The 23322-nt window shown below is 48.9% G+C and overlaps 1 protein-coding gene across 1 annotated transcript in view; it reads right to left on the reverse strand.

The window, feature by feature from the left end:
* cpa6 (carboxypeptidase A6) overlaps window positions 1–23322 on the reverse strand; it is a 190978-nt gene that overhangs the window by 8398 nt on the left and 159258 nt on the right. Inside the window, exons 9-10 of the mRNA XM_085993964.1 lie at window positions 22562–22764; window positions 2176–2260 (exon numbers count right to left, since the gene is read on the reverse strand). Coding sequence (XP_085850090.1) covers window positions 2176–2260; window positions 22562–22764 — 288 coding nt within the window. The remainder of the gene's footprint in view (window positions 1–2175; window positions 2261–22561; window positions 22765–23322) is intronic.

The following is a 23322-nucleotide window of genomic DNA, read 5'->3' on the forward strand; positions in this document are numbered from 1 at the left end:
TGTGCAACAAGGGTTAACTACGTTAGTTAAGGAGCCTTTATATTGAGTTTGAAAGTGACTTAGTTAAATCCGAAACTAGGGTCTTAAATCTAAATAAAGTAAATTACGTAGGTATGAGGGACGAGTTGGCTAAGGTAGATTAGGAAACTACATTAAAAGGTACGACGGTAGAGAACCAATGGCTAGCATTTAAAGACTTAATACATAATTTACAACAAATATACATTCCTTTAAGGCACAAAAACCCCACAGGAAAAGTGGTCCAACCGTGGCTAACAAGAGAAGTTAAAGATAGTATTAGATCAAAGGAAGAGGCTTATAATGTTGCCAAAAAGAGAAGTAAGCCTGAGGATTGGGAGGATTTTAGAATTCAGCAAAGGAAGACCAAGACATTGATAAAGAAAGGGAAAATAGAATACGAGAATAAACTAACGAGAGACATAAAAGCAGACTGTAAAAGCTTCAATAGGTATGTAGAAAAGAAAAGATTAGCGAAAGTAAATGTGGGTCCCTTACAGGCTGAGACAGGAGAAATTATAATGGGAAATAAGGAAATGGCAGAGAAATTAAACAAATACTTTGGGGGTGATTTTGCCAGCCCTGGGGAGGCGGGTAAGGAGGCAGGACTGCCGGGAAAATGGCAGAATCTGGAGGCGGGTACCCATCGCACCCCCAATCTGCCTCTGTGCCGTCTTCCCAGGAGGCGGGTACCCGACCCACGCTGGGTCCTGTCTCCTTGAGGCAGGAAGATAATTAGTGTTAACAGGCAGTTTTTTTGAGAATCCCTATTTTCAGCCCTGAAGTGTGGGCTTCCCGACGGCTCCGAACCTCGCCAGGGTCAGCGAGGCGGGCTGTCGGGCTGCGGGGGTTGGAGGGGTCGAGATGTCCGGTGTGCAAGTGAGTGATGAGTGCAAGTGTAGAGAGGTGAGTGTGTGAGGTGAGTGTAAAGTGTTTTAATAAGTTTTACTTACCTTTACTTCTTCCTGCAGGCTTCATCCCTTCAGTTCTCAGGAGTCCCTCATCTCACTGTCACAGAAAGCATAATGGCTGCTGAACTGTCAAAAGCTGCAGCCTTCTGCTTTCTGCTCAGGGGAGATCTCTAATTGAGTCTGAGTGGAAGGGCTCAACTTAGAGGACAGATCGTCAGTGTTTGACAGCACCCCCTCCCCAACCCGCCTTCCTCCTTAAAATTCAGCCCGTTAACTCTGCTTCTCTCTCCACAGATGCTGCCTAACTTCCTGAGCATTTCACGTTATATATGTTATGGGAAGAGGTCAACAGGGCAGGCCGTGTGAGAGTTATCTTGCTTTTCTAGGTGACCCTCCACATTAACAGGTAGATGCCACTGTCATGACTGCACTGGTGCAGTTTGGTTCGGGGAGCCTGCATATGACAATGACTGGATCAAATTACACATTGCAGAGACCTTCAATTACTCTCCAACAGGCAGGATCAAATTACATATTCCAGACAAACTGTTGGGTGTAACAACAGAAAATGCTGGAAAAACTCAGCAGGTCAGGCAACATCCGTGGACAGAAATTTGAGTTGACGTTTCGGGGAACAGCACCTCATCTTCCGATTAGGCACTCCGCAGCCTTCTGGACTCAATATCGAGTTCAACAATTTCAGATCATAACCTCGGCCCCTATTTCATTTTTTCTTGGAATTTTTCCACTCCTTTCCCCCCCCTTTCCTTTTGTTTCGCTCTCACACCTGGCAGCTATCCCTTGCCCTGCCAGTACACTTTACACCCAATCTCAGCCTATTACCATCTCGTCTAGCTTCTAACACCTTTTATTGTCTCTTTTTTACTTCTTTTGTTTCTTTTATTCTTTTGTCTGATCGCAGCCCTGCCTCCGATCTATCTTTTCTTTCCAGTTTTGAAGAAGGGTTCAACCCGAAACGTCAACTCAAATTTCTATCCACGGATGTTGCCTGACCTGCTGAGTTTTTCCAGCATTTTCTGTTGTTATTTCGGATTTCCAACATCCGCAGTATTTTGCTATCGTAAAACTGTTGGGTGTGTCTTGTCCTCCAAGGGGACCAATCAGAAATATTGTACACATTTTTTGTGACATTTTCCTTACAATTATGAACTAAATATAATTTCTGATCTGCCTATCTAACGTCCGTTAGAGCCCAATTGAAACATTATCAATTTTAAAAGCTTACACAAAGTGCTAGATGCCGGCCCATGTTTGTATTTGATACCATACGCTGAGTAAAGAGCATTGACAGCATTGTATGCTGCAGATTCCTGAAAAATGAAACAAAAAAGTACAGCATGTTACTTAAAAAATATTAGTCTCAGTTGAATAAATATGCTGCAACATTGTTTAGTGATGCTGTGAACATCAAAGTAAATCACAATGAGTGATTTTAGGGATCACATTTATACTCATTAAATTCAGATAATTTCAGTTTATGGGGTTATACACAAACAATATTTTAATCTGGTTTATTTCTGCTTCATTATTTTGTTTCAGTTTTAGACAATGGCAGCTATATTCACAAAGCATGCCCAATCTTGTGTCTTCATTGAAATAATTAGCATGCTTCCAGCTAAAATGATTAGATTCTGACTGTTCTTAGCTTTAAGTAGCTGAAACGAGCACTGTCATGTGTTCTTTTAAATCAAGTCCATACTGAATCTACAGATCAAAATGTCATGGTATATCTAAAAGACTAGTTCAATTCATCTCTAAAACGTTACTTTGTAGGAGTCGCTGGAAATAAAGAGACTGCGAGACTTTCACAGCAGCAAAGAAAAACGCGTGTTAGCTTTATTAACTCCCCGCATGGACTGAGGGACTCGGCCTCGTCGCAGGGCAATGACGTCATCACACAATCGACGAATCTTAAAGGGACCCTGCCCCGATAACCCAACCAAGCTCCGTACATAACGTGGAGCAATAACAACATTGGCTATACGTAGTGAATTGTGTTACTGTCCCTATGTGGTCTCCGCCACATACGTCCCCCCAGAATTCACTAGAACTGGCAATGTCAGTCGTTGAGGGGATGGATCACACGGCCGAAACAGCTCATTAAGTCTGGGGCGGGGACCGGGGGGGGGTCGCAGGAGGGTCCCCGGGCGCTTGGTGGTGGACTGAGGGTGCAGAAGCCGGAGGTCGGCCCCGCCGCGGGGGCTGAGCCAACCCAACGGGTCGGTCCAGATCCAGGTGGGCCGGCTTAAGACGGTCCGCGGAAATGTAGTCCGGCTTACCGCCGACATCCACCACGAAGGCCTTGTCCCCGGCTTCCAGGACGTGGAATGGTCCGTCGTAGGGTGGGTGAAGAGGTCCCCGGTGGGCGTCGTGGCGGACTAAAACGTACTCCACCGCATGAAGATCGGGCGGAACGTGGGACTGAGGGAGACCGTGCTGCGACGTGGGCACCGGTGCAAAAACCTTGGCGTTGTCCAGGAGAGCGGACCGCTGACGGGCTGCGGACCAAGGGTCTGTGGCGCTGGGGACGAAATCCCCGGGGACCCGCAGCGGCTGCCCGTAGACGAGCTTGGCGGATGAGGACTGGAGGTCCTCCTTGGGGGCGGTCCTGAGTCCCAGCATGACCCACGGGAGTCTGTCGATCCAACTGTCGTCCTGGAGGCTGGCCCGGAGCGCGGCCTTCATGGAGCTATGAAACCGTTCGCACAGCCCATTAGCCTGAGGGTGATATGCGGTGGTGCGGTGGAGTCTCAACTCGAGGCCTTGGGCGACAGCTTTCCAGAGCTCCGACGTGAACTGGGGCCCCCGGTCGGAGGAGACGTCAGATGGGGCGCCGAACCGGGCGACCCAAGTGTTGATGAACGCCCGAGCCACATCGGCGGACGTTGTTGACGACAGCGGGACGGCTTCCAGCCATCGGGTGGTTCTGTCGACCATCGTGAGGAGGTGGGTGAACCCGCGGGAGGGCGGCAGGGGCCCCACCAGGTCCACGTTAACATGGTTGAACCACCTCTCGGGCACCGCGAAAGGCGCCAACGGGATCCTTAGTATGGCGATGCACTTTTGAGCGCTGGCATACCGCGCAGGTATTGGCCCAGTCGCGAACGTCCTTCTTGAGCCCGTGCCAGACGAACTTAGCCGCCACCAGCTTCTGTGACGGCTTCCTGAGCGGGTGGGAAAGGCTATAGACAGCGTCGAAAACCTGCCGTCTCCACCCATCGGGGCGTGGCTGCCCAGCGGAGATGTCGCACAGGAGCGTGGTACCGGCATCGTCAAATGCGATGTCCGCTAACTGAAGGCCCGTGACAGCCGTCCTGTAGGCCTGGACGTCCGGGTCGGAGGCATGGTCGGCCGCCATGCGGGTGTAGTCGATGCCGAGGTGTACGGCACTGGCGACGGCCCGGGAGAGTCAGTCGGCGACAGGGTTGTTTTTCCCAGCCACATGCTGGATGTCCGTCATGAACTCGGAGACGAAGGAAAGCTGGCGCTGCTGATGGGCCGACCACGGCTCGGAAACTTTGGCCATGGCGAAGGTCAACGGCTTGTGGTCCACGAACGCCATGAATGGGCGGGCCTCCAGCAGGAAACTGAAGTGTCGGACGGCGAGGTAGTGGCCGAGAAGCTCGCGATCGAAGGTGCTGTACTTCCGCTCGTTGGGGCGGAGCTGCCGGCTGAAGGTGAGCGGCTGCCAGGTGCCGTTGACCCACTGTTCGTGGACGGCGCCGACAGCATAGTCTGAAGCGTCAGTGGTGAGAGCGATTGGTGCATCGGGCAACAGATGCACCAGCATGGTCGCATTAGCCAGGGCCCTTTTCGTGTCCGTGAAAGAATTGGCCATCTCCTCGGACCAGTCGACAGCGAGCTTGGCGGGCTTGCCCTTGAGGGCCTTGTAAAGGGGCCGCATAAGCTGGGCTGCCCGGAGAACGAAGCGATGATAAAAGTTAACCATGCCCAAAAACTCCTGCAGGGCCTTCACGGTGAAGGGTCGCGGAAAATCCTTCACGGCCTCAACTTTCGACGGCAGTGGCACCGCCCCGTCCTTCGTGATGCGGTGCCCGAGAAAGTCGACCGAGGACAGCCCGAACTGGCACTTGGCCGGATTGCCGATTAGGCCGTGCTGGCTGAGGTGTTCGAAGGGAGTCCAGAGGTGGGACACATGCTCCGTCCTGGAGGCACTGGCGATGGGAATGTCGTCCAGGTAGACGAACAGGAATGGCAGGTCCCGTAACACGGTGTCCATTAGGCGTTGAAAAGCCTGAGCGGCATTTTTGAGACCAAATGGCATGCGGAGGAATTCGAACAGCCCGAACGGGGTGATCACCGTGGTTTTCGGGACGTCCTGCGGCCGAACGGGGACCTGGTGGTAACCCCAAATGAGGTCCACTTTAGAGAAAACAACTTTCCCGGCCAGGCGGGCGGAAAAGTCCTGGATGTGTGGAATCGCGTAGCGGTTGGGGGTCGTAGCGTCGTTGAGGCGCCGGTAATCGCCGCACGGGCGCCAACCGCTGCCTGGTTTCGGTGCGATGTGGAGGGGTGAGGCCCACGGACTGTTCGACTGGCGAATGATGCCGAGGCGCTCCATCGTGTCGAACTTGGCTTTAGCGATGGCGAGTTTCCCCGGGTCAGGGTGCCGAGCGCGGGCGTAGACAGGCGGACCGGTGGTCGGGATGTGGTGTTCTACCCCATGCTTGGTGGTGGCAGACGAGAAAGTGGGCTTCGTGAGGTCCGGGAACCCGGCGAGGAGGCGGGAAAACTCGTCGGAGGCCGAGAGTGCGCTGGACAACTTCGTCGTGCCGGAACCACTGAGCGAACAAGGGAGCGAACTGAAAGTCTCAGCGTTGACGAGACGTTGGTTCTTGACGTCCACCAAAAGGCCATTGGCGCAGAGGAAGACAGCACCAAGGTGGGTGGACACTTTCGCTGTAACAAAGTCCCAAGCGAAACGCTGCCCGGCAAAACACAGCGCCACGCTCCGTTTCCCGAAAGTACGGATGGAACTGCCGTTGGCTGCTTCGAGGGCAGGGCCGTGGTTCCCCCCCTGTATGTCTACGGTTGACGCGGGCAGGACGCTCACCTGGGCACCCGTGTCGCAGAGGAAACGACGTCCAGAGTCAGTGTCCGTAATGAATAACAGACTACATGAACGGCCGACAGCCATGGTAGCTAATGAGTGGGCCTTCGCGTTTCCTGACGCGGTAAAGCTGCACGGGGGCCGGCACTTCTTAGCGTTGGGGCCGAACTGCGCGTGATAGAAGCATATGCTTGGGGGCTGCCGCCGTTGGGCTGTGACGGTGGGGGCAGGACCCCGCATGGCCGCGCAGTACTGTTGCCCGGCGGAGAAAAATTTGTCGGCCTCCTTGGCCAGGGCGCAGAAATCACTAATATGAGAGTTGGCTAAAGCCGACTGTACCTGCCCTGGTAGCTGTTGTAGGAACAGTTCTCTGAAGAGGAAGCACGGCTTGTGCTTGCCCAGGAGGGTTAACATGTGGTCCATCAGTTCTGAGGGCTTGGAGTCGCCAAGCCCGGGTAGAGAGAGAAGCTGGTGTGCGCGCTCGGGTTCAGTTAGTCCAAAAGTCTCTAGGAGGTGCGTTCTCAGCGTCGCAAATTTGTGGTGCTCCGGGGGGTCCTCGAGCAGGCTCACGACTCTGGCCGCGGTGGAGCTGCCGAGAGCAGAGACGACGTAATAATACTTCGTGTCGTCCGCGGTGATGTCCCGGAGTGCAAACTGAGCCTCGGCCTGGGCGAACCAAGCGGCAGCCTGTCATTCCCAAAACTCCGGTAATTTGAGAGAAACGGCATTCGTCGCCAGCTCGGATAAAGTCTTTGGAAACATCCAAAAGAGAAACGGGGTCACCAATGTAGGAGTCGCTGGAAATAAAGAGACTGCGAGACTTTCATAGCAGCAAAGAAAAACGCATGTTAAAGCTTTATTAACTCCCCGCATGGACTGAGGGACTCGGCCTCGTCACAGGGCTATGACGTCATCACACAATCGATGACTCTTAAAGGGACCCTGCCCCGATAACCCAACCAAGTTCCATACATAACGTGGAGCGATAACAACATTGGCTATACATAGTGAATTGTGTTACTGTCCCTATGTGGTCTCCGCCACAACTTATTAGTTAGTATTACATAAATTGAAAATTGTCTGTGAAATCTGCAGTGAACGAAAGAAGACTAAAGTATCCCTGAAATGTCTACTTTGAAGTCTCCAGTTGATGCTTTGTTACTGGGGTATATCATAAATGCTTAATAGTGGCACTTAAGCAACTTAGGCTGGCCATTGTATGCAGTGAATACTAAATGGAAAATGTTTAATCTACATAGATTCAACCTCATCCGGTGGGGTTATTCACTGTTGACCTACATCCTGGCCCAAATCTTGCTGCTGGAGCCAGTTCGCAAATAATAACGGGGAGGTTGAGGGCGAGCTGCCATTTGTGCGAGGCAAACGGCGTAGTGGTGTAAATCGACCAACATGTTATGGCGATTCGCAACTCACGGCGCATCTCTTCTTCGCCTGAACTTCCTGGCCAATTTGTACTTTAATAACGGCGTGCGTTGTGAACTTGCTGTTATTTTTCCAGCAAGATTTGGGTCTTTGTTTTATGATGATAATAACACTGGCCTAGAAATTGGGTAAAGCCCCGCCAGCTCGTTTGCGCCGTAAATTTTGCGCCCGCCGCGGAGCCAGTTGTGCCCGCCCCATATTCACTTTCAGCGCCCCAAAGCGGAACCGGGCACTGTTCCAGGGTTTGGCCGCCCCGCTTGGGGCGCTGAAAGTGAATTTCAGCGCTGCCGGTCCCGCTGCACCACCCGATGCGAAGCGGCAGGCTGCTGTACTGCAGGCCTCCCCCTTCTCTTAAGGGGGAGGTGCCTGCAACGGCCGGAGCCCCGATTGCAAGTGCCGGCAAAAGAGCCTGGCACAACGGAGAAGTGCCGGGCTCCATGGAAGCCAGCCGGCAATGCCGCGGGGGGGGGGTGGAGGAGGCCGGGGAAGGAGGTGCGGGCAGGCGGCCGCCGAAAAAGCGGCCGGCCGCACCTCCACCTTAAAGCGCCCCGCTAAGGCTGCTGTAAGGACCCGGTCTCCCGATGTTGTTAGCGGCCGCCACGGATGAGGCGGCCGCTACTGAAGATGGGGATCGGCGTGGTTTCGGGCGGTACCGGGGCACTGCGCACACCGATGACGTCATCGGTGCCGGCGCAGCGCTACCAGCTAACGCCGATGTTAGGGCCCACCTAATTTCGGGCGCGACGCAACTTCCGGCGCAACCCACTCTTTCGCCCCTAATTGGGCGCAAACGCAAGTGAATTTCTAGGCCACTGTGTTTTCCATAGATTCTCAGCACTGATTACTATGGCCAATGTGCATTTAAGCAACTGATCAATCTATAAAAACATATCCTTTCATTTTTTAATCAAATAAAAGTAACCTGCATTTACAGATCATCTTTTATATCCTCAGGATGTCCCAACGCAGTTCACAGCCAATTAATTACTTTTGAAGTGTTGGCAAAAAAGGCCCACAATCAGCAATGACCAGTTAGTCCAAGAACATAAGCAATAGCAGGAGTAGGCCACATGGCCGCTTGAGCCTGGTCCGCCATTCAATATGATGCTGATCTTCGACCGAAACTCTACTTTCCCGCCCATTCTCCATATCCCTTGATTCCTTTAGAGTCCAAAAATCTGCTGATCTCAGCCTTGAATATACTCAACGACTGAGCATCCACAGCCCTCTGGGGTAGAGAATTCCAAAGATTCACAACCCTCTGAGTAAAGAAATTTTAAGGCCGACCCCTTATCCTGAGACAATGCCCCCTAGTTTTAGATTCTCCAGCCAGGCGAAACAGCCTCTCAGCATCTAGCCTGTCAATCCCCCTCCGAATCTTGTATGTTTCAATGAAATCATCTCTCATTCTTCTAAACTCCAGTGTGTATAGGCCCATTTTACTCAATCTCTCCTCACAGGACAACCCTCTCATCCCAGGAATCAATCTAGTGAACCTTTGTTGCACCACCTCTAAGGCAAGTATATCCTTCCTCATATAAGGAGACCAGAACTGTGCGAAGTATTGCAGGTGTGGTCTCACCAAAGCCCTGTACAATTGTAGCAAGACTTCCTTACTCTGGTACTCCAACCCCCTTGCAATAAAGTAGTCTGTTTTGGGGGCTATCAGTTGAGGAATAAATGTTGACCAGAACACCAGGAGAACTCCCTGCTCTTCTTTGAATAGTGCCAATTGCTATTTTACACCACCTGAACAGGCAGATGGCACCTTGGTTTAATATTGAATCCAAAAGGCAGCACCTCCAACAATGCAGCATTCTCTTGGTACTGCACTGAAGAGCCAGCCTGAATTTTGTGCTCAAGTCTTGAGTAGGGCCTGAACTTTCTGACTGAGAGGCAAGAGTGCTACCACTGAGCCAACTGAACACTTGAGCATTTAAGGGTGGATTTGTTCACTATTTGTAGGGAAATCATAAATGCATGTAAAAAGAAGTTTCCACACAGTTTTAAAGCATTTTACAAAACAGAGGACTTAATTTTCAAAGATGACATTTCAGAATAAAACTGACACTGAAGGTTTACAATGATACACAAAGCAAAATTGTCTTGTGATGGGACGACACTAACAAGGCACATTTATTGCCCATCCCTGGGAAGGCCGTGGGATTTCTCCTTGAACCGCTGCAGCCCCTGTGGTAATGATGCTTGCATGATCATATTAGGCAGGAAATTCCATACTTATGATCCAATCTTCTTCTCTTAGGCAGTCCCTCGGAACCGAGGATGACTTGCTTCCACATTAAAAATGAGTTTGCAGGTGACTGATGAGTCCAATGCGGGACCTACAGTCTCTGTCACAGGTGGGGCAGACGGTGGTTGAAGGGGCGGGTGGGTGGGGTGCTTGGGTTGACGTGCGCTCCTTGCGCTTGGCTTCCGGTTGTTCCCGGCGAAGAGACTCGAGGTGTTCGGTGCCTTCCCGGATGCTTCTCCTCCACTTTGTGCGGTCTTGGGCCAGGGATTCCCAGGTGTCGGTGGGGATGTTACACTTTTTCAAGGAGGCTTTGAGGGTGTCCTTGAAGCATTTCCTCTGCCCACCTGGGGCTCTCTTACCGTGCCAGAGCTCCGAATAGAGCGCTTGTTTTGGGAATCTCGTATCGGGCATGCGGACAATGTGACCCGTCCATCGGAGCTGATTGAGCATGGTCAGAGCTTCGATGCTGGGGATGTTGGCCTGAGCAAGAACACTGACGTTGGTGCGGCTATCCTGCCAATGGATTTGCAGGATCTTGCGGAGGCAGCGTTGGTGGTACCTCGCCAGTGCTTTGAGGTGCCTGCTGTACATGGTCCATGTCTCTGAGGCATACAGCAGGGCAGGTATCACTGCTGCCCTGTAGACCATGAGCTTAGTGCCGGGTTTGAGGTCCTGGTCTTCAAACACTCTCTTCCTCAGGCGACCGAAGGCTGCACTGGCACACTGAAGGCGGTGTTGGACTTCGTCGTCGATGTCTGCCCTTGTTGACAGTAGGCTCCCGAGGTATGGAAAGTGGTCCACGTTGTCCAAGGCCTTGTCGTGGATTTTGATAATCGGGGGGCAGCACTGTGTGGCGGGGGCAGGTTGGTAGAGGACCTTTGTCTTACGGATGTTTAGTGTAAGGCCCATGCTCTCATATGCTTTGGTGAAGGTGTTTACGATGGTTTGGAGTTCGACCTCCGAGTGAGCGCAGACGCAAGCATCGTCTGCATACTGTAATTCGATGACAGAGGATGGACGACCTTGGATCTGGACTGGAGGCGACGGAGGTTGAACAGTTTCCCGTTTGTTCTGTAAATTAGCCCCACTCCAGTGGGGAGCTTACTGAGGGTGAGATGGAGCATTGCAGTAAAGAAGATTGAGAAGAGCGTTGGTGCGATGACACAGCCTTGCTTGACCCCGGTTCGTACGTGAATTGGGTCTGTGGTAGAACCATTGGTCAGGATCACGGCTTGCATGTCGTCGTGAAGCAGGCGGAGGATAGCGACAAACTTTTGAGGGCAGCCGAATTTGAGGAGGACACTCCATAATCCCTCACGGTTGACAGTTGTATTGATTTGTATGTGGGTTCAATGACGACACATTCATGAAAGAGAATGACTTTTTAATCTAAAGTGTGTTCAACTCATTTAACAGCATTACAGGAGACACCATCTTAGAGATCCATCTAAAACGAAACTAAAACGAAACTAAACTGCCTCTCTCACATGCCCTCTGCTGGTCAGGCATAAATAATCAAGCAGGCAAATATGCTGGTAAGGCATCATAATCAAACAGGCAAATACCATCACTATTTGCTGATATCATTACATCTCCCTTTCTTAAAACAAAAATATTTTACTTTTATCTAACTACATGTTTTCTTTGTATTACTCTGCATTTTAACTGTAACACTTAATGAGCTTACATTATCATTATCATTATCAAGGTTTTTTAACCTTGTTTTATGTGTTCACATGAAATATGTAAATACACTAGAACTTGAAGAAAGAATAAGATAACATTACTTAATTCTATAACAAGAGTCCTTAAACTTGCTCAATGAGTCTCTCAGGAGGCTTCACGTGTCTTGAGGATTTTCTGATTGATTGTCCTTGAATCTGAGTTGTTGCCTCAGATGATGATTTCTCAGCTGTGTGATCAGGTTGTTCAACAGTATCAGTCTTTTGACTTGCTGTGTGATCAGGTTGTTCAACAGTATCAGTCTTTTGACCTGCTGTGGCTGGTCCCATGAGAAGATCCCGACGATTTCTTCGCAGAACAGCACCCTCATCTGTCTGAATGGTGTATGATCTTGGTTGAACTTCACTCAGGACAGTTCCCTTCTGAGTCCATGTGTTTGTTTTGTCTTTGAACCTTACTTGGTCACCAGTGTGGAGTTCAGGTAGGTTTTGTGTTCCTCTGTCATAGTAGTACTTTTGCTTTTCTTTCTGTTGTTCTTTGAACTTCCTCACTTTCTCCCCCTCTTTTGTTTTCAGGAGGTTCTCCGGGATGGGTAGGTTTGACCTTAGCAGACGTCCCATCAGGAGTTGGGCTGGTGACATACCACACTCGAGCGGCGTTGTGCGGTATACAAGCATGCTCTGGTAGAAGTCAGTTCCACTGTCTTTCGCCTTGTACGTCAGTCTTTTCACTGTCTGGACCGATTTTTCCACTAGTCCATTGGACTGTGGAAAGTGAGGACTTGATGTTGTGTGGACAAAGTCCCACTCTTTGGCAAAGTGTCAGAAACTTGCACTGTAAAACTGGGGTCCGTTGTCTGTGAAGACCTCGCTTGCCACGCCATGTCTGGAGAATATGGCTTTCATACATGTTATCACAGCATCTGCAGTGGTGGTGTACAGTCTACAAACCTCTGGATACAGGGAGTAATAGTCTGTGACTACAAGATAGTCCTTCCCTTGACATACGAATAGGTCAGCGCCTACCTTCTGGTAAGGTCTGTCTGGCGCTGGGTGTGGCTTTAGTGGTTCTACCGGATTGCTTGCTCGATATTTCAGGCATATTGTGCAGTTTGACACCTCATTTGTCACATCTTGGTTGATTCGTGGCCAGTACATCACCTCTCGTGCTCTTTTCTTACACTTTTCGATTCCCAGATGTCCTCCATGGATCCTTTTTAGCATCTCTTTTCTCAGACTCTTTGGGATAACTATTTTACTTCCTTTGTAGATGATGTCTTCGACCACTGATAGTTCCGCCCTGCAGTTCCAGTACTCTGCCATGTCAGGTGAGCAGTCTTGCTTCATGTTGGGCCATCCATCCAAGATGCTTTTCCTCAGTCGTCTCATTGTTTCATCTTTGTTTGTCTCAGTCTTTATGAGCTCCATTTTTGCATCTGCTATGGGCAGTGCACTTGTGATCATGTCCACGTAGGCGTTCACTTTTTCATCCATTTTGGTGTTTGCGGGCTCACTTGGGTCAACAGCTCTGGACAACGTGTCTGCTGTATACATCAGCTTACCCGGTGTGTATGCAACATTCAGTGTATAGCGTTGCAGCCTGATCATCATTCTTTGTATTCTAAGTGGACAGCTATTTAGTGGCTTTTGGAACAATGCAATCAAGGGCTTATGGTCAGTCTCTACACTGATTGCTTGTCCTGACACAAACTGGCGAAATCTTTCACAGGCGTATGTGATGCTGAGCAGCTCCTTTTCTATTTGAGCATATCGCGTCTCCGCGTCTGTCATTGAGCGCGATGCATATGCAATAGGTTGCCAGTAGTCATATTTTTGCAGAAGAACAGCACCGAGCCCACTCTGTGATGCATCTGATGATATCTTGATGGGTCTCGCTGGGTCATAAAACCTCAGAACTGGTTCCTCTGTGAGCAGTTTCTTTAGATCGCTCCATGACTTCTCATGCTCATGATTCCATTCCCATTCTATGTTCTTTTCAGTTAGTCTTCTCAGTGGCGCCATCTTTTCTGAGAGGTTGGATATGAATTTACCCATGTAGTTGATCATTCCATTAAACCTCTGCACGTCCTTTTTGCATTGTGGCTTTGGCATATTCTCAATGGCGGACACCTTTCTGGGATCTGGTCTGATGCCCTCACTGCTAAGGATATCTCCCACGAATGTCAGTTCTGTCACCCCGAGCTGGCATTTCTCTCTATTCAGCTTCAGGTTTGTTTTCCTTGTTGCTTCCAGCACTTTTTTCAGTCTCTCGTCATGCTCAGTTCTCATGGTTCCCCATACTATGATGTCATCCATTGATGTATCAACTCCCTCCAGGTGCTCATAGATCATATGGATAGTTTTGTGATACACTTCAGGAGCTGAGGCAATGCCAAATGGTGACCTTAGGAATCTGTATTTGCCAAATGGACTGTTGAGCGTGCACAGTCTTGAACTTGCCTCGTCCAATTTCATCTGCCAAAATCCTGATGATGCATCTAACTTGCTGAAATACTTTGCATTTGCAAACTGTGACATGATTTCCTCACGTGTAGGAAGCTTGAAGTGCTCTCTCTTTATTGCTCTGTTTAGATCTCTTGGATCCAGGCAAATTCTGAGCTTTCCATTCTTTTTGTCCACAACGACGAGGGAACTCACCCACTCAGTTGGCTCATCTATCTTCTGAATCACGTTCAGGCTTTCCATCCTGTCCAACTCTGCCTTCAGTTGCTTTTGAAGAGCAAACGGAACTTTTCTGCACGGATGTATGACCGTTGGCATACTTTTATCTACTCTGATCGTGTGTTCTCCTGGAAGGCAGCCTAGACCCTGAAATAGGTCGTTGTACTCTTGCATGAGTTCATCATAGACTGTCTCTCCTTCGCTTTCCACAACGAGGACTCTCTTTACCAGGTTTAGTCTCTCACAGGCTATTAAACCTAGTATGGCTTGCACATCCTTTGGCACCACGATTAATGCTAGCGTGTGCTCTCTGTCCTTGTGTGTCACTTTGACAATGCATTTTCCTTTCACTGGTATATCAGTACCTGAGTATCCTGTCACTTTCACTTTTATTCCATGTATCTTTGGTCTGGGTCTAATTTTCTTAAAATCAGTCTCTGATATCACATTAACTTGTGCTCCAGTATCCAATTTAAATGGAATGTGTATGTCATTCACTTTTAGTGTCAACATCCAGTCTCTTTTTTCTTTTTTGTTTTCAGACACAACATCTACATAGAACTCATCTATCTCGCTTTCATCTACTGCATGGACCTTGCTTTGTTGCGCTTGGTTCTTGCAGCAACGGGCATAATGGTTGTTTTTGTTGCAACTATTGCATGTTTTACCATATGCTGGACACTTTTTTGGTGGATGCTGTGTACCGCATCGACTACATGACTTTCGATTGCCCCTTTCATTTTTGTTCGCTGGCCACGCCTCTTTTTTCACATTGGCGCTCTTTTTGTTAAACGGTGTGTGTCCGTTCTTTCTCACTGCATCCACGTTGCAGCTACTGTCACTGAACAGCTCCTTTGCCTGCGACTTCACAGTCTCTGTAGCCCTACACAGTGCTATGGCTTTTCCCAGGTCTAGATCTTGCTCTCTTAGCAGTCTTTCCCTTAGACCATTATCTGGAATACCACACACCAGTCTGTCTTTTATCAGCGAGTCTGTCAGTCCCCCAAATTCACACGATTTGCTTCTGTTTCTCAGTTCAGTCACATACTGATCAATAGTCTCACCTGTTTTCTGTACACATGTGAAAAATCTGTGCCTCTCAAACGTCACGTTACGTTTAGGTATGCAGTAGGCCTCAAACTGTTCCATTATTTTATCCAACTTCATTTTCTCTCCATCAGCAGCGAATGTGAAGTTATTATACACCTCCAGCGCTTCATCACCCACGACATGTAAGAACACTGACGCTTTCATTTGATCACTTTTCTCGTCAGCTCCGATTGCCGTTAAATACAACTCCAAACGTTGTTTGAACCTCCTCCAATTTTCAGCCACATTACCTGTCAACTGAAGCTTCGCCGGTGGGTGTAAACCTTCTATTTTTCACTTCGTTAGCTATTCTCCAATGGTAAGTAACGATGTTCTCTCTTGGCTTGCTAATATGTGGAGAGCTGATTTAACTTCAGATTTTTCCTCTTCATCTCTTTCAATCACTTCTGACACCATGTATCGATTTGTATGTGGGTTCAATGACGACACATTCATGAAAGAGAATGACTATTTATCTAAAGTATGTTCAACTCATTTAACAGCATTACAGGAGACACCATCTTAGAGATCCATCTAAAACGAAACTAAAACGAAACTAAACTGCCTCTCTCACATGACCTCTGCTGGTCAGGCATAAATAATCAAGCAGGCAAATATGCTGGTAAGGCATCATAATCAAACAGGCAAATACCATCACTATTTGCTGATATCATTACAACAGTGTCGAAGGCCTTTGTGAGATCAAAGGCGGCCATGTACAGTGATTGGTGCTGTTCCCTGCATTTCTCTTGTAATTGACGTGCGGTGAAGATCATGTCCATTGTGCCCCTTAGTGGGCGGAATCCGCATTGCCACTCTGGGAGGAGCTCTTCAGCCACTGGGAGAAGGCGATTGAGGAAGATTCTTGCGATGACTTTCCCTGTAGCAGGTAACAGGGAAACTCCTGTAATTACCGCAATCGGATTTGTCACCTTTCTTGAAGATGGTCACAATTACGGCGTCTGAGATCCCCTGACATGCTCTTTTCCTTCCAGATAAGAGAAATGAGTTCATGAATTCGCGCCAGTAGTGCTTCTCCGCCATGCTTTAGTGCCTCGACAGGGATTCCATCTGCTCCTGAGGCCTTGTTGTTCTTCACTTGTCGGATGGCCTTTTCAACCTCATGCCGGGCTGGGGTTGTGCTGAGATGGTGGCGGGTAGCATGCTGTGGGATGGAGTTGAGGACACTCGTGTCGAAGACAGAGTCGTGGTTAAGGAGATCCTTGAAGTGCTCCTTCCAGCAGGCACTGACTGTTTCCCTGTCCTTGATGAGTACCTCTCCGTTCTTGCCCCGCAGTGGGGAAGGGCCTTGGGTGCTTGGGCCATAGATGGTCTTGACTGCGCTAAAGAATCCACGCACGTCGTGGTTGTCGGCTAGCTGCTGGATCTCCTGTGCTTTCTCCACCCACCATCTGTTCTTTAGGTCGCAAGTTTTTTTGTTGGACCTCGGCCTTCAGGCTTCTGTAGAGCTGCTTTCTTGCTCTCGAGTTCTGTTGCTGTTTCCAGATCAGAAATGCCTTGCGCTTGCGGCTTATTAGCTCCTGGATCTCCTGGTCATTCTCGTCGAACCAGTCTTGGTGTTTCCTGGTTGAGTGACCTGATTGGTGATAAAGGAATGACGGTACATGTCGAAGTCAGGGCGGCATGTAACTTGGAGGTCTCATGCTCCCATAATATTGTTGTTCTTGTCCTTCTTGGTAGTAGAGGTCACAGGGCTGGGAGGTGCTATTAAAATAAGCATCCATTCCTGCAGTGCATCCTGTAGATGCTACATACTGCAGTCACATTGTGCCAATGGTAGAGGAGGTGATATTGAGTTCAGTGGCAATGATGCTGATCAAGTGAACTGGTATACAAGCCTGCTGATGGTTTACAGTACTTTATGAATACCTGACTTTGGGCTGCTAGTGCTCTCCTTAGTTTGTCCCACTTAGCATGGTGGTAGTGCCAGACGAAAGACGAGACTTTGTCTTCACAAGAACTGTGCAGTGGCCACTTCTAACCATGCTATTGTGGACAGATGTGTCTGCAACAGAGACAGGTATGTTTGTGAGGACAAATCGAAGTAGGTTATTCCCTTGTGTTGGTTTCCTCACACCTGACCAGTCTGGCAGCTATGTCTTTCAGGACTCAGTAGTACCGAGCTAGTCTTGAACATTTAAGTCCCCCACCCAGAGTACATTTTACGTCTGGTTTTCCTCAGTGCTTCCTTCTAGTTTTTAAAGAGATCTTTAAAATTATGAAGGGGTTCAATAGGGTAGACGTAGGGGGGAAGTCCAAAACTAGGTGCCATAAATATAAGATGGTCACTAATAAATCCAAACTTCTTTTCTCAAAGAATAGTTAGAATGTGGAACTTGGTACCACGTGGAGTGATTGAGGCAAATAGCATAGATGCATTTAAGAGGAAGCGAGATAAGTACATGAGGGAGAAAGAAACAGGATATGATGATAGGGTGAGATGAAGTAAGGTGGAAGGAGGCCTGTGTGGAACATAAACACTGGCATAGACCTGTTGGGCCGAATGGCCTGTTACTGTGCTGTAAAATTCTTATGTAAATCTAGTTTTGAACATGAAGAGTACTGATAAGTCAGTTGAGGGGGGATGGGAGCAGCTGGTAATCATCAAGAAGTTTCCTTGGCCTTGTTTAGTCTGTAGCCATGAAGCTTCATGGGGTCCAGAGTCAATGCTGAAGTCTCCCAGAAAGACACTCCCAATTGTGTGTATACCACTGTGTCCCTATGGTGAGTCTATCATGCCAATGAGATAAGACAATGGTGATGGAGGATTCAGGGATGTTGGTTGATAGATGTAATTCTGTGAGTATGATTATATCATGCTGTTCCATGATTAGTCTGTAGGACAACTCTCCCAATGTGGGCACCAGCCTGCGATGTTAGAGGTGAGGGTTTTGCGGGTAGACTGGGCTGGCACTGCCTGAGTTGTGATAATCTGATGCCAGGGTCATTGCTGATAGACCTATCTGATGTTTCTCATTGTTCTGTTTTATAGTGATTGTTTACACTTGAGTGGCTTGCTAGGCCACTTAAGACATTAAGGGGGAAAAATTTGGTATCGCCCCATTTGGGGCGCCATTATTGGCGGTGCGCAAAGTTTAGCACCTGCTGCTAATTATCGCCTCCGACAGCAAACTTGGCTTTTATTGCCCTTGGAGGTGATTGGAGCGCTAAATCAGGCGCTTCACACCTATCTTAAGGCGCAAAGGCCGAGGAGCGAGGCGCTACCTCAGAGCGCTGGCGAAGCAAGGGCAAATCCAAATGAACCTACAAAGTGCTGCTCAGTACTCAAAACTCTTTCACACAGCGTTGAATCTCTCCAGAAGTCTCTCTCTCTCAGAATGCGTGGTGCAAAAATGTCACCGACAAAAAAAGGCAGGAAGCGGTCGCCTTTAAATAGCGCTCCCCTAGTCCCTTTCTGACTGCAAAACGCTCCCCTCAACCTGTCGTTGCTAGCGGCAGGTGGTAATGCAGGGGGCGCCACTCAATATCCGGTCCGGGGCGCTAATGGGGCGTTGCGCACTCGACTGATGTCACAATCTGCCAGCGCAGGAGATCATGGCGGTAGTGTTTAGCGCTGCCGCAAAATGTCTAGTTAATTTCGCGAGCGGCACAAACATCGCCGCGCCCGGCCTCTAGTTGCTTTGCGCCCCAATTGGCGCCCTCTTAAGGCGCTAACGGGAGGCGCAAACAACTGAATTTTTCCTCCTAAGAGTCAACCACATAGTATGGATTGGAATCACAAGTAGGCCAGAGCAGATAGGGGTGGCTGTTTCCATTCTCTGAACGACATTAGTGAACCAGTTGGGCTTATATGGCAGCAGCTAGCCCACAAACAGATTTATTGAATAATATTTCACATGGTGATATTGAACTTGGTTGCTAGTTCAGTACCATAAACACTACACAACTGTATTCCAGGGTTTCATCCTTAAACCCTCCTCTTTGTCACTTACATATTACCTCTTGTGATGTTATCTGGAAGCACAGGATTGGTTTTCAGATACGCTGTGACATTCATCCATATATTTATCAATATATGGCTGGACTTCACCAATGCTCTCCTTGCTCTTTCGCCAATTAGTAAAGTATAAATCATCTAGAATGCTGTGGCCTGTGTCCCCACCAGCACTAAGGCCCACAGTCCCATCACCCACCATACTGACTGCTGGGGCTCGATTTTAATAGCCCTGAGGAGGCGGGTCTGTTGGGAAAAATGGCTTCAGACACCCAACCCGCCTTCATCCCACCCCCACCCGATTTTCCTGGTCTCTCTGCTCAATAGCTGCCCATTGCTCTTCCAGAGATGTCATTCTATTCTGAACAGCCACCTTGTTTTCCTGACTCTGGCAACTGATTTCCTCCATGGTCGTAGCCATCCTTTCCACGGAGGTTGCCATCCTATCCATGGTGGTGCATTCATGCGCCATTACCTCCATCACGACAGTGCTGATGTTACAGATGGACTCCTCCATTCTTTTCACATTCACACTAACCCTGGAGGCAAACCCTTCCAGAGACACCTGTACTTGTTCCTGTATTTCACAAACCGCTCTTTTTCTGGATGGCCCCAGAGGCACAGCATCTGCATGCAGCTCATCAGAGCTAGGAGAGTCCCGTGACCTCCGCAGAGGACTCTCCACTGCTGCCGCTGACTCCACCATCTGCTGATACTCACTTGTGCGCTGTGATAGGCCAGGTGGCAACACTACTCTAACTTGCAATGGTCCCACCGAGGTGTGCGTTGCTGCGCTGGTGCTGGGTGCATTGAGTCCTGGTGACGCTGGTCCCCGAGAGGCTTCAGGTTCCTCTGAGGAGTAGTCTGGCTCTTCGTCCTGGATCGTGGGGAGGGGGGGCGCTCGATGGTCCTGTGGGAGAGTAAAGGCTTGAATTAGACATCTGATATTGATGTAGCAGACACATCCTTTTGAGCAGATGATACAAAGCGATTCTCTATGAACATCATATTGCATTGCTTTCTGAGAGGGATGAAACTCTATTATGTCACCAGCTTCCTCTAGTGTGCCTGTCTCTCCATCACCCACTTCCAGGTCCTCACCACCTCCAACAATCTCGTTTGCTGCCTCCTCAGCACTGGTCAATGTTGCAAGGGTAGGTGTTCCTCCTCCAGTCATTGCTCTCCCCCTCTTATTGTGGGCTATCTTTTCCTGCAAGGAGGGACACAAGCGGTGTTTCAGCCACAGTGATGGAGTGAATGTGATTAATCCCTACCATAGAAGCTTTGAGGGAGACGAGGATGGGGTAAGGTGCCAAGAGGAAGCTAGCTTCCTGTGCGTTGTTAGTTGTTGTCACTGCATGACAGTGAGAGCGAGTCTAAGGGGTGCATAGGCAGGATGCTGATGTGATTCAGTGCAGAGACAGAGATGGATAAGAAAGGGTGCAAGGGAAGTAAGAGTAAGGTGGGATGTGAAGGAGGAGGCTTACAAAGCAGAGTGCTGGTGATGAGAAGAGAAGGGAAGCAGAGTGAAGGCAAGTGAGATGGGACACTCACTTTTGATGTTCTCACAAGATCATTAAACCTTTTGTGGCACTGGATCCATGAGCGTGCATAAATGCACCTTGCGCTCACCTCCTGAGCAATGCGCAGCCAGGCTGCCTTGGTCTGCTAAGGAGGCTTCCTGCGGCCAACAGGAAGGAAGAGAATCTCCCTGCGCCTCTGACAGCATCCACAAGAACTTGGAGGGACTCATCATTAAAACAAGGAGCTGCCTTGCCTCTGGAAGAAGTCATAGCTTTGAAAAGTAGTGCAGGAAATCACAATGAAAAGGCTCAGGCTGGATGGCAGCTTTAAAAGCAGCTGCTATTATGACATCATCAGAGGCGGCCAGCCGACCCGATCCCACTCATTGGACTGGCCAGCGCACCTCCATGAAATTAAAAAGGTACTTTAATAAAAATCGCAACTCTGCAGCTGTTCCCGCTGGAAGTGGCTCCTGAACCTGCCCACCATGCAACCCGACTCCAACCCACCTCAGGTAATAAAATCGAGCCCTTGGTGTCTGGAGGCACCCAGTAATGTAAAACATTAGAGTGGTAGTCACTTCTCTTCGACTATGAGCATTGTCCTGATGTTGTTGCTTGGTTCCAGGTCTGAAATTATGTCCCTTTGGTGATGCATCTCTTTAAATACTGTCCCTCACTAAGGCGCAGGTAGGTGGCACTTCAGCAACACTCACACTGCAGTGGATAGTAACAAGTCTTCAATGCCGGTCTCTTACAGTCTTGAACTTTCTGGGCATGGCATCCTACTCTCCCTCTCCTCTAAAATATTTAGTTCCAAACCTATGCCACTACCTTCATCGAAAGACTCCTCATTCACTAGTTTGGTAAACTACCCATGCTCTGCTCAGCCCTGGAGCTCTATTTGTTCCCTCTAGTGCTTTTAAAGCAGCTTCAACTGTGTGAAATTAACACAATGTGCAAATCAAGTAAATCCTGAGTGAATTTACATGGTAACCATTAATTAATGCTTAATAAGCAATCAATAAATAAAGTGTTAACGCTAAGTCAATGCATTACAGTCTATTACTCCTGGGAACAATTCTGTAAATTTGTTGCACGTGCTTAAACAGAAACTATCTGGTAACACTTAAAAGTTAATGGGCTAAAAATTCAGTTGGGCGCCGTTTGGGGCGCCAAGCTCGCCTGGGCGCCGGAATTACCGCTGCGAGCGGAGCCACTTGCGCCATCCGGATATTCAGTTTCTGCGCCCCAAATGGAAGCGGGCCACTAATCGAGGCTTCCCGCGCCCCGCTTGGGGCGCTGAAACTGAATTTCGGCGCGCTAAGGGCCGCAGCGCCACACGCTGCGGCACGGCATGCTGCGGTACTGCAGGCCTTCCTCCCACTGTTAAGGGGGAGGTGCCTGCAACAGCGTGATCCCCGCTCGCGAGTGCCGGCAAATGAGCCCGGCACCAAGGAGAAGTGCCGGGCTCTCGGGAAACAGCCGGCAATGCCGCGGGGGGGGGGGGAGTGTAGGAGGCCGGGGACGGAGGTGCTGGCAGGCGGCTGCCGAAAAAGCGGCCGGCCGCACCTCCACCTTAACTAGTGTCACTACCGCCACAGGTAGGCCCCTGTGTACCGGTCGCTATTTGCGGCCGGCGCTGAAGAGGCGGGCGTGACCAAATATGGTCATCGGGGCGGGAGCGGGGCGCTGCGCACACCGATGACGTCATCGGTGGCGGCGCAGCGCTACAGGCTAATGCCGCCATTAGCGCCCCGCTAAATATCGCGGTAGTTGTGGCCAGTGGCGCAAAAGCCACTGAGTGCCCTCCTTGGGCGCAAACTGGTGGCGCAGGCCACTGAATTTCTAGGCCAATGAGTTTAAAATACTAATTCAGGTTAATTCTACTTACCACACACTTGAAATTAGGAATGATTGCGTCCTTATAGGAATATGGATATAGTAGCATTTGTGAATATGCATGGAATGAAATGTATGCTTTAATTTGTTTCTTGTGTTTACGTAGGAAGGTTGCAACAGCCTTTACTTCTGGCTCAGATTCTGGCATGGGTCCACAGTATGTATCAGCGCAAGGATGCAAGGAAGCACCTTCACCTAAAGTGTTACAGAAAAAATTATAAATGAAAGCTAGAGAAAAACAGAAACCTGGGAATGATTAAAAGGCATTAACCTTATTGAGGAATTGTGATGATGCCATGAACCAAGTGCCAAGTTTAAGTAGTTGATACTATGATTTGAACTTGTCGATGAGATTAATGCCTAGAAATCACTCCCATATGTCTGAGTTATAAAACACATCAATGCTAGAAATCTAAATTAAAACAGAAAATGCCAGCAATGCAAAGCATCTGATAGGTTAACATTTTAAGTGTAGCCCTTCATCAGAATTCCCACATTTCCATTTTTTAAAGTATATGCTAAGTTTAAGAGGGCCATTTTATTGTATTTTTAGTCGCGTTTGTTCTGTTGGTGGTGGGTGTCATGGCAGATATAGTTGGCCAGAATGCTTCATGTTGTTGTGTGATGATATCCATACTGAAAGAATAATGATTGTAATGTAATCATTGCAAATTTATTATGGGAAAATTTACTGAGATTTACAGAAATAAGGTTAACTGGTAACTTTTATAAAAATTATAAGCAAACATTGCA

The sequence above is a fragment of the Somniosus microcephalus genome, chromosome 7 (genome assembly GCF_052327205.1).
Source record: "Somniosus microcephalus isolate GS21.2 chromosome 7, FLI_Smic_1.0, whole genome shotgun sequence".
Lineage (NCBI taxonomy): Eukaryota > Metazoa > Chordata > Chondrichthyes > Squaliformes > Somniosidae > Somniosus > Somniosus microcephalus.